Source organism: Mesoplodon densirostris, chromosome 2, assembly GCF_025265405.1.
Source record: "Mesoplodon densirostris isolate mMesDen1 chromosome 2, mMesDen1 primary haplotype, whole genome shotgun sequence".
Classification (NCBI taxonomy): Eukaryota; Metazoa; Chordata; class Mammalia; order Artiodactyla; family Ziphiidae; genus Mesoplodon; species Mesoplodon densirostris.
In genome coordinates, this window is record NC_082662.1 from 45,758,604 (window position 1) to 45,770,951 (window position 12,348).

The window sequence follows — 12,348 nt, forward strand, 5'->3', positions numbered from 1 at the left end:
GCAGATTCTGCGGTTGTTAGATGTAGTGTTCTATATATGTTAATTAAATCAAGATGATTGATAGAATTTTTAAGACCTTCTGTGTCTCTACTAATTTATTTGACTTGCTCTATTACTTGCTGAGAGAGGGGTGTAAGAATCTCCTACTACAATTGTGGAACTATTTCTTTCTTTATTTCTGTCAATTTTTGCTTCATTTATTTTGAGGCTCTCTTATTTATAATTGTTAGGTCTTCCTGATGAGTTGTGTTTTTTTTCATTATGAAACATTCTGCTTTATCTCTGGTTACATTCTTTATCTAGAAGTCTCTTTTATCTGACTAACATAGCATGCCAGCCTTTTTATGCTTACTGTTTACATGATATATCTTTTTCTGTCTGTTTGCTTTCAACCTATTTGGGTTATTTATTTATTTATTTACTTACTTATTTGTCTATTTAAGGTGTGTCTCTTGTAGGCAGTAGTGTATTGTTTTTTATCCACTTTGTCAGTTTCTGCCTTTTAACCGAGTGTTTAACGGAGTGTCGTCTAATACAGTAGCCACTAGCTCTATGTGGTTATTGAATCCTTAAAATGTGGCTAGTCCAAATTGAGATGTGCTGTATGTAAGTATGAAGTACACATCAGATTTTGAAAACTTAATATGAAAAATAGAATATAAAGTATTTCATTAATAATTTTTTATAGTGCTTACATTTTTTTAAAAAATTATTTATTTATTTTTATTTTTGCCTGTGTTAGGTCTTCGTTGTTGTGTGTGGGCTTTCTCTAGTTGCGGCGAGTGGGGGCTACTCTTTGTTGCAGTGCGCGGGCTTCTCATTGCAGTGGCTTCTCTTGTTGTAGAGCATAGGCTCTAGGCACGTGGGCTTCAGTAGTTATGGCACGTGGGTTCTAGAATGCAGGCTCTGTATGTGGCACACGGGCTTAGTTGCTCCACAGCATGTGGGATCATCCTGGACCAGGGATCAAACCCGTTTCCCCTGCATTGACAGGTGAATTCTTAACCACTGTGCCACCAGGGAAGTCCTTATATTGGTTACATTTTGAAATGAAAATATTTTGGATATATAGGGTTAAGCATTATAAAATATATATTAAATAAAATATATACTAGAAAATTTTAAAGTACATATGTGATTTGCATTATATTTCTGTTGGGCAGTGTGATTTAAAGCACATTAACGTTTAATGTAATTACATATTTATATAGTAGGATTTAGGTTGACCATTTTATTATCTGTTTCCTCTGTATGTATGTCCCTTTGTTTTTTGTTACTCTGTTTTCTCTCTCACCTGCTGCCTTTTGGATCATCTGAATATTTTTAGTCTGACATTTTACTATGTATTGGCTTTTTGGCCATATCTGTTTATTCTTAGCTTAGTTTTTGGTTAGTTTTGTTTTGTTTTAGTGGTTGCAGGGTTTCTCAACCTCAATACTGTTGACATTTGAGGTAAATCATTCTTTTTTGTGGGGCTTGGACATTGTAGGATGTTTAACAGCATTCCTGGCCCTCAACTCACTACATGCCAGTAGTACCTACCCCCACAGTTGTGATCATCAAAAATGTTTCCAGACATTGCCAAATGTCCCCTGGGGGACAAAATTTCTCTGGGCTGGGAACCACTGCTGTAGGGGTCTCCTTAGTGTTAATATTGTACCACTTCACATAAAATGTAGAAACCTTGCAAACATATACGTCCATTAACCAATTCCCTTCTTCCTTACACCCACCTTTATGTTAAATTTTCATATGTATTACATCTATGTACATTAAAAAAACCCCAAAGACAGTGTTATAATTTTTGTTTTCAATAGTTGCACATATTTTAAAGACCTTAAGAGGAAAAAAGTCCTTTATATTTACCCAGATATTTATTATTTCTGTTGTTCTTTCCTCTTTCTTGCTGTTCCAAGTTTTTCTAGAGAATTTACTTTAGCATTTCTTATAAAGCAGGTCTTCTGGAATGTTAATTCCCCAGTAGAATATTCTGATACTTCATAGGATTGTATGTATTATGGAAAATCATGCAGTAAATTATTTACTTCTTGGGGTTGGTTTGTGTTCAGTCTGCTATTACTTGGTACAGTGACAATATTTAACAATATGAAAGCAGTAATAGCAGATAGTTTACTTGTTATGACTAGAGGCTTGTATCAGGTTCTGTGTTAGAAACACATCAAAAAATAGAAGAATGTCTCAATGGATGGTTTTTAGTCTACAACCTAGATTTAAAATCAAATTAAAAGTGTTAAGTCATCTAAAATTCTGTGATTAGTATGTTTCATTTTGACAGTAGAGAAACGCTCTTGTTTTTGAAGGCAATAAAATGTGTTGGCTAAGAACACAGGCTATGGAGCCAGGCTGCCTGAGTATTCTAGATCCCCTACTTTGGCCTTAGATTGGTTACTTAATATCTACGTGTCTCTTTCCTTATCTGTAAAGTGGGAATGATAGTACCTACTTCATAGGGTTGAGGATTAAATTAAATTATGTAAATATGCATAAAATAATGAGAACAAAGCCTGACACAGAGTGAGTACGTAAAAGCTATTAGCCACCTCTGATAACACCACCACCACCATTATCATCATTTGGAGATTCCACCTCTCATTACCAGAAATATCATCTGGAAGAATATTTTATACAGTACACGCATTTTTATTTACTTCTTAACCACCTGAAAGAATGACCAGGGAATCAATAGTAATATTGAAGCTGCCAAGCATGTGATGTAATTTTTTTCTTTTAAGCTTACATTTATGCTCAACGGTATTTTCAGTCATTTTCCTTCATTTCATGAAAGCGCTCTTTTTTTTCTGTCCCTCTCCCCCTGTTGTTTACTAAGAATATTTATATAGAATGTAATAGTACAGTTGAAATGGAAATGAATATTTTGTCAAAATTATGAATTTTTTTTTTTTTTTTTTTTTTCTGGTACGTGGGCCTCTCACTGCTGTGGCCTCTCCCGTTGCGGAGCACAGGCTCCGGACACACAGGCTCCGCGGCCATGGCTCGCGGGCCCAGCCGCTCCGCGGCATGTGGGATCTTCCGGGATCGGGGCACGAACCCGTGTCCCCTGCATCGGCAGGCGGACTCTCAACCACTGCACCACCAGGGAAGCCCCAAAATTATGAATTTTTAAACCTAATATTATTTTACAATATTGTATCCATTTCAGTGCTTTTCTTCTCGTTCTCTGAATCTCGATTATATTTGTAGCAATTTTGGAAGCAGAGAGCTCTTAGGAGCTAATAGGAGCTTTGTTTCATGCAGGAAGTGTTCTGAAAATATAAGCTTTTATTACTCAATATTTATTACCTCACTTTTAGAAGTACTTGTATCAATTTGAAGTTAGTTTGAGCCATCAAGAAATGTTTGCTCCAAGAAATTCTTGGCTATCTGTAAGTTTAAAAAAAACAAACACATCATTTGTTCCAATGTTATTTTTAACATTTATGAATATTATTTTTCCTTCTATAGGTCAAGGTGGGAAACTGGTTGATAGAGGAGATAATACTTATGGAGGAAAGTGGGTCATAAATCCTAGTGGTGGATTGATTTCAAAGGGACACCCACTTGGAGCTACAGGTAATAATACACACAGATTTTATAATTTTTAAGTCATTTTTGGCATAAGTGTGAATGATTTGGTCATTGATTTGAATGAATGATTATATTCTCTGATTTTGGTAGCCAGTGTTTTAAATGATTATTTAGCCACGGTATCTTCGATTTTCGTTAAGTATAGTATAGTTCAATAATCTTGATTAATTGATGAGAATTTGAATTAGTTGAAACTCTAAATTCAACAACAGGCATTTTAAAAAGTTTGATTATTTTAAAGTTTGTGTACAGCTTAACAAGATGTTTCTAGATCTGCTAGATAAGAATCATTTGAAATAAGCACGTTATTTATATATAGTTGCATATGTGGTTGGTGTTGCATAGAAATTTTTTTCTCTTGAGAGAACTGGACTAAAAGATATAAAATAAGAATTTCACTATGGCTCTACTGCTGACTGGCCATGTGATGCTTTTGATTAATTATCAGTCAGTTAGTCACTTTGAGTTTCCTTAATTGTAAAATGAAATTGTACAAAGTGGTTTCTGAAATAACTTAGGACTAAAATTCTGAGATTTATTTTATGAAGACAGGTGATTTTATATTTTTTCATAGTATCTTATATATTAAGCAATATTTTATAAATTATCACAAATTCCAAAATAGAGAAGTTAGAATTTATAGTGTATTTATTACAGCAATTAACTTTGGCTTGTTTCTGTTTATCACTCAAATTAGGTAAGTTTATAATCTAGTAGAGAAAATGGGTATACATAGATAGAGCATAAGAGAGAGATAGGTAGACAGGCACATACAGTTGCAGTATAATGTGCCACCTTGCTATTTGTTTTCTGTCCTGTCTGTTCTTTGGTTCTTTTCTGTCTTTCATAATATCTTTTATTAATGGGTATTTTTTAGTATTTTATTTTCTCTCTTCTATTGAGTTATTTCTTTTTCTCTCTTTTTTTTTTTTTTTTTAGTGTTTGCTCTAGGATTTTCAACATCCATCTTTAATTTACTGTAGTCTACCTTCAAATAATGTCATACAATTTCACTTATAATGTAAGGAATTTTTACAACATATTTCCATGTATCCCCTCCTATCCTTTGTGCTATTATTGTCATACACATACTTCTAAATATATTATTAACCCCACAATATACTATTATTATTGCTTTAAATAATTTAATGTCTTTAAAAGTAATCTTAAAATGAGGTGAACGAGAGTGATGTTACTGAGAGTGGCAGAATAACCACATCTGAAAATACTCTGTTAGAAAATTACCAAAACACTTGCAAAAATTGTCAAGATCAACTTTTTCAGAACTTTGGAAATTAACCAAAGGCTTACAACAATCTGGGGGAGCATTTATTAAAAACAAGTCAACAGCGTTATCTCTGTAAGAACAGCAAGCTTTGTGGCATTTTTTACTTGCTCTGGTAACAGTCCTTTCTCCAGCCTCATGGTAGCCTTGAAAACCAACAGCCTGAAATCATGGTGAAAACTAGCATTTTACCCAGCACTGGAGGAGTCAAAATGGAATTGGAGCTCTTTCAAAGCCCCATATTCAGAGACTTGTCATTATTTGACCTGTCTGGAAGTTCCCTGGTAAACCAGTCTCAAAAAGCTTGTCTTCATGTAACCTGACAGAGAACTTGGCCAGTGTAAACAGTATTTTCCTCAGAGTCATTTGTCAAGAACAATCAGCAACAACTGTTTAACAACATAGCTGCCTGAGATGCCGATAACAACTGGAGCAAACAAAAAATTAACCAAAAAAAAAAAAAAAAAAGCTTAAAAGAAGAAGCTGGTGAATGAAATGTCCATAGAAACTGAGGTAGCCCAAATATTGGATTTGCTAGACAAAGACTCTAAATCAGCTATTTAAGTATGTTCAAAGAAGTAAAAGTATAAAAGTATGCTTTCTTTTACTTCTTTATATATAGTAAAGAAGTAAAAGGAAGTATAATAATGTTTCACCAAACAGAGTATCAATTACTAGATAGAAATTATAGAAAAAAACCAAATAAATTCTGGCATTGAGAAGAAAAGTAACTGAAATGAAGAATTTACTAGAGGGGCTCAGTACCCCTCTAGATTTGAACAGGCAGAAGAAAAAAATTGGTGAACTTTAAGATAGGTCGATTGATATTCAGTCTGTGAAACAGGAAAAAAAAAAAGAAGAAAAATGAACAGAGCCTCAGAGACTTGTGGGACATCAGCAAAGTGTAGCAACATATACATACTAATAGTCCCAGAAGGAGAGGAGAGGAAAAAAAGGGGCAGCAAGAATATTTGAAGAAGTGAGGGCTGATAAACTCCTTAAACTTGAAGAAAAAACATGAATATACATATCCAAGAAACTTAACAAGTAGGAATACCTCAAAAAGACCCACACCTAGACACATAATCAAACCATTGGAAGCAGAAGACAAAGAGAATATTGAAAGCAACAACAGAGAAGTGATTCATCATGTACAAAGGATCCCCAATAAGACTTAACCTCTGATTTATCTTCTGTAACCATTAAGGCAGTGTGATGAAAGAAGCTGCCAACCAAGAATTCTGTATTCAGTGAAACTACCTTTAAAAAATGAAGAAGTTAAGACATTCCTAGATTTAAAAAATTGAGAGAATTTATCACAGACCTCTCTATAAGAAATAATTTTAAAGAGAGTCATTCAGACTGAAGTGAAAGAGCACTAGACAGTGAAATAGAGAGCACATGAAGAAAGAAGGAGCACTGGTAAATGTAACTACCTTGGTAAATATAAAAGACAATATAAGTGTATTTTTTGTTTGTCACATTTTCCCCCCTCCTATCTGATCTAAAATACAACTATAAAGGGCAATAATCTGAGTTGCTTTATACAATGCATAGCAATATAATTTGTATGACAATAACACAAAGGAGGAAGGAGAGAAGAGAGTTATATAGGAGCAGATTTTTTGTGTATGCTATTGAAATTAAGTCAGTATTGATTTGAACTAGATTGCTATAAATTAAAATGTGAATTGTAATCCCTAGAGCAACCACTAAGAAAATAACTATAAAATACATAGTAAGAGAAATGACAAAGAAGTAAAATGGTGCATTAGAAAATACCTATTTAACACAAAAGAAGGAAATAATGGAGAAATAGAGGGATTAAAAAAGACTAAAGTTCAAGAGAATGAGAAGGGAAGCCACAGACTAGGAGAGAATATTTGCAAAAGACACATCTGCTAAAGAACTATTATCTAAAATATACAAAGAACTCTTTTTTTTTTTTTTTGCGGTGCGCGGGCCTCTTACTGTTATGGCCTCTCCCGTTGCGGAGCACAGGCTCCGGACGCGCAGGCTCAGCAGCCATGGCTCATGGGCCCAGCCGCTCCGCGGCATGTGGGATCTTCCCAGACTGGAGCACGAACCCGTGTCCCCTGCATCGGCAGGTGGATTCTCAACCACGGCGCCACCAGGGAAGCCCCCAAAGAACTCTTAAAAGTAAACAGTAAGAAAATGAGCAATCTGATTTAAAAATGGGCAAAAGATCCAAACAGACACCTGTCTAAAGAAGGTATACAGGGGCTTCCCTGCTGGTGCACTGGCTAAGAATCTGCCTGCCAATGCAGGGGACATGGGTTCGAGCCCTGGTCCTGGAAGATCCCACATGCCATGGAGCAACTAAGCCCGTGTGCCACAACTACTGAGCCTGTGCTCTAGAGCCTGCAAGCCACAACTACTGAGGCCCGCATGCCTAGAGCCTGTGCTCCACAATGAGGGAAGCCACTGCAGTGAGGAGCCCGTGCACCTCAAGGAAGAATAGCCCCCGCTCGCCGCAACTAGAGAAAGCCCGTGCGCAGCAACAAAGACCCAACGCAACCAAAAATAAATAAATAAAATAAAATATATTAAAAAAAGAAGATATACAAATGGCAAATAAGCATATGAAAAGATCCTCGACATCATATGTCATTAAGGAATTGCAAATTAAAACAGCAGTGAGATACTACTACATACCTATGTATTCAAATCTCCAAAATCCAAAACAGCAACAACACCAAATGCTGGAAGATTCTTACAAAACGGAACATCCTCTTACCATAGGATCCAGCAGTTGTACTCCTTTGGCATTTACCCAAATGAGTTGAAAACTTATTTACACAGAAACCTATACATGGATGTTTATAGCAGCTTTATTCATAATTGCCAAATCTCGGATGCAACCGAAATGTCCTTCGTTAGGTGAATGGATAAATAAACAGTGGTACATCCAGAAAATGGAATGTTATTCAGCCCTTCCCCAAAATTTAGTTATCAAGTGATGAAAAGGCATGGAGGAACCTTAAATGCATATTGCCAAGTGAAAAAGCCACTCTGAAAAGGTTACGTACTCTATGATTCCAACTATATGATATCCTAGAAAAGGCAAAACTATGGAGACAGTAAAAAGATCAGCAGTTGGAGAAGGGAGTGTTGACTAGGTAGAGCACAAAGGATTTTTAGGGCAGTGAAACTGTTCTTTATGATGCTTTAATAGTGACTATGTGTCATTTTACATTTGTCAGATGTATACAACACCAAGAGCAAACCCTAATATAAACTATGGACTTTGGGTGATAATCATATGTCAACGTAGGTTCTTCAGTTGTAACAAATGATCCACTCTGGGACAGGGTGTTGATAGTGAGGGAAGTTATGCACGTAGTGGGGACAGGGAGAATATGGGAAATCTCTGTACTTTCTGCTAAATCTTGTTATGAACCTCAAACTGCCCTAAAAACGAAAGTGTAAAAAAAGTTAATCTCTGTTAACATACATTTACGTTAGATGATAGATAATGGAAGACAGGAAAGCAAAAGCAATTTGGTTAATATATACAAATATATTTATGTCAAAGCAAGGAAGATAGTCCTGTTAAATTGTTAAAGTCCTTTTTCTGCTACTTGTCACTATTAAAGTCCTTATTTCTGCAACTTGTAGGTGGTGATAGCTGGTATTTGTAATTTCCTTCTTTCACTACCATTCTATACTGCTTTTGCCCTTAGTAAGTACCTCATTTGTAGTTTCTCATCTGGTGCAATAAACTAAACCTTCATTCCTGAATAGTCTGTGCTGTTAGCAGTCCTGCTTCTTTGGGTTTTTGTAGTAAACTAACTTTTATTACAAGACATGAGAGTATTAAGAGACACCCCATAGTACTTTTGGGTTCCAAGCTAATCCTTTTTGTCCTCGTTATATAGTAGTAACCCAATATTCCCATGATAATCAGGTCAGTCACCCCAGTCAATAAATCCCCTTCTTTGCCTATTAGTTCTGTGTCATGAAGAACCCTAAGTGTCCAGGTAGCAGTCTCTGCTTCCAGTTCAGTGTAATCACTGTTTTGTCTAAGACTTCTAAACCAGCAGAGCCCAAAGTTTCAGGAATGGCAAGTAAAATGTTGCTAGTGGATCATTCAGGATAATAGTGAGAGGAACTGCTCCCTTTTCTATCCTTTGATCCTTTTTGTATCCTGGCTATGGAGAAACAGCATCATTGATTCAGAGCATGTTCCACTTTTTTTTTTTTTTGCGGTACGCGGGCCTCTCACTGTTGTGGCCTCTCCTGTTGCGGAGCACAGGCTCCGGACGCGCAGGCTCAGCGGCCATGGCTCACGGGCCCAGCCGCTCCGCGGCATGTGGGATCCTCCCGGACCGGGGCACGAACCTGTGTCCCCTGCATCGGCAGGCGGACTCCCAACCACTGCGCCACCAGGGAAGCCCATGTTACACATTTTGGAGGATATTTTCCCAGCCCTGCAAAGTATTGCTGGCACCATTATTGAGTCTTCAAAAGGCTTTTACATTATTCTATCAGACCAACTGCTTCAGGGTGATAGAATACATGGTAAGCCCAGTGCATGCTATAAGCAGGAGTCTATTCCTGCATTTCATTTATTTAGGCTGTTAAATGAGCTTCTTAATCAGAGAAATATTATGTGGAATACCATGTTGGCAAATCCACCCAGCACAAAGATCAAGTATAAAACCCTAAGGAGTATAAAAATTAGAGGTGTAGATGGAGAAGAGACATTTAAGAATGTTGTGAAGAAATGATTGATTATCCAAGGGAGGAGAATGTTTCAAAAGTTAGAGGTCAGGCCAGAAAAGTTAGATTGATAAAGAGTGAAGAGTGTTGTTTGGATTTGGCTATTATCAAGTCATTGGCAACCTTGAAGCAATTTTAGTAAAATGTTTTGCATGGAAGCACATTGGAATTTGGAAAGAATTAGAAGTGAGAAAGTAGCAACAGCCGTGCAGATAAACTGTTAGGAGTAGTGGCTGTGACTGGAAAGGGATACGTAGAGGGTGTACCTCAACTGCAGGTATATGTTCTATATGAATGAAGTCATGGCTTTGATCTTAACCTCTTAACTCTTTTCAGCCTAATCATTTTATCTGTAAAATAGGAATAAAATATAGTATCTACCTAATAGGGTTGTGCTGTGGATCAGATGAGTAAATATGTGAGTCCCCAAAATAGAGTAGAAAAACAATAATTGCTAGTATTCTCTTCCCACCATTGCTACAAAAGAAAGCCAAAATGGATCCAGTTAACTGTTGCTAGTAATAACGCACTTGTTTGTGTCTCAGTATGAAAAATAATTTATAACCATTTCAGGAAAAGAACATTGTTAATTTGTAAAGGAAATAATTTTCCTTCTAGTATGACAGCCTCAAGGCACCAATTTCACTATGTAAATATTGTGCCCAATACTACACAGATGTTATTTTAATACTATGCTCTGCCTTTGGTAAATAGACTAACCCTTTTCCTTTATCCCTCAAAAGAATGAGGTCATACTTCAGTGTTGATTTTGGTGCTAATGGTATGTACAGAAGTCAGGGTGATAATAAATGTTTCTGTGGTATGGTCATTGAAGCCTTAAAGAGTTACAGTTTGCATTTGAGACAGTGATTTAAATTCTCCTTTCAGACAGCTTCCTCACTCTCATATAGGAAACTTCTGTTTTCATCAGGAGATGAATGTGACATTTCAGTTAGTTGTTGTTATTGACAACATAACTTTTTTCTCCTCTGAAAGAACATGTTTTTATTATAATTGACTTGTTGGCCATTCCAAGATATTTTTGTTCTGTCATCCACTAAAACACTCAGAAATAATAATTTGTTGTAACGATATGATTTTTCATATCCACATTCTTTCTCAAAATTGAGGTATAATTTTCATAAAATAAAATGCACAGTTCTAGCAAAAACACAGTTGTTTATAGCAGCATTATTCATAGTAGCCAAAAGGTGGGAACAACCCAGATGTCTGTCATCAACTGATGAATGGATAAACAATATGTGGTATATTCATACAATGGTATATTCTTTGGCCGTAAAAGAAATGAAGTAATAATGATACATGCTACAACATAGATGGACCTTGAAAACATTTTGCTAAGTGAAAGAAGGCAGTCACAAAAGACCTCATATTACATGATTCATTTATATGAAATGTCCAAAATAGGCAAATCTGTAGAAACAGAAAGCAGATTAGTAGTGGCCTAGGATTGGGAGAGATAGCTAAAGAGTATGGAATTTCTTTTTGAGGTAATGAATATGTTCCGAAATTGATTGTGGTGATGGTTGCACATATCTCTGAATATACTAAAAACCATTGAATTGTAATCTTTAAATGGACGATTGGTTTAGACAATTGTGTACATCCATGTAACTACCAGCCGAAACAAGACATTAGAACATTTCCATCACCCCAGAAAGTTCCATTGTATCTATTTCCAGTAAATCCCCAACTTCCCTCAATCACCTCTCTCTAACTCTCCAACCCTACCCCACAACCAAGCTAAGACTTATTGACTTCTATCATGGTAGATTAGTTTTGCTGATCTTCGAACTTCATATAAATGGTACAATACAATGTGTATATGTACTCTTTTGTGTCTGGATTCTTTAACTCAGTAGAATGTAAGATTTATCAAAAATTTTCTTGTATCAGGAGTTCATTCTTTTTTATTGCTAAATAGTATTCTATTGTTAAAATATATCAGTTTGTTTACCCATCCTTCTGTTGATGGACATTTGGGTTCTTTTCTGTTTAGGGGTATTATGAATAAGGATGCTATAAATATTTTTGTACAAGACTATTTGTGGACATACCTTTTGTGTTTTTCTTGGGTTAGTAACTCAAAGTGAAGTTGCTGAGTCATAGGGCAGCATATATTTAACTTTATAAGAAACTGCCAAATAGTGCTCCAAAGGGTTGTCATATGCTTTTTAATATTATAGCTGGATGACAAATTTTAACATTTTTTAAATTAGTTTTTAATGGAGTGTAGTTGATTTACAGTGTTGTGTTAGTTTCTGCTGTACAGCAAAGTGAATCAGTTATACATATACATATATCCACTCTTTTTTAGATTCTTTTCCCACATAGGTCATCACAGAGAATTGAGTAGAGTTCCCTGTGCTGGACAAATTTTAACATCTAACAAGTATTTCTCTTTCTCCTTAGGTTTAGTTCTATTCCTCAGAGTCAACCCCTTTTAAAATTTCTTTTGTAGTTTTCCAAAAATTGTTATGCTTATACATATACATATGTATATGTGTATTTATAGTCTTTCTGAATGTATGTTTGTATATGCGTATATTTATCACATTGTAGACTGCTTTTTTACTTACATCTTAAAATTTTTTCTATATTATCACTTATAGCTAGTCTTCATTCTTTTTAATGCCTGCATAGTATTCTGATTACAAGAAATTTACCTAGTGATTCACTTATGGATAGACATA

The 12,348-nt window shown here is 35.6% G+C and overlaps 1 protein-coding gene across 3 annotated transcripts in view; it reads left to right on the plus strand.

Moving 5' to 3' along the window:
- Positions 1 to 12,348, plus strand: part of SCP2 (sterol carrier protein 2) — a 156,313-nt gene that overhangs the window by 73,077 nt on the left and 70,888 nt on the right. For all 3 annotated transcript variants that reach the window (XM_060089817.1, XM_060089819.1, XM_060089818.1), the window contains one exon: positions 3,484 to 3,591. In XM_060089817.1, the coding sequence (XP_059945800.1) occupies positions 3,484 to 3,591 (108 nt within the window). The remainder of the gene's footprint in view (positions 1 to 3,483; positions 3,592 to 12,348) is intronic.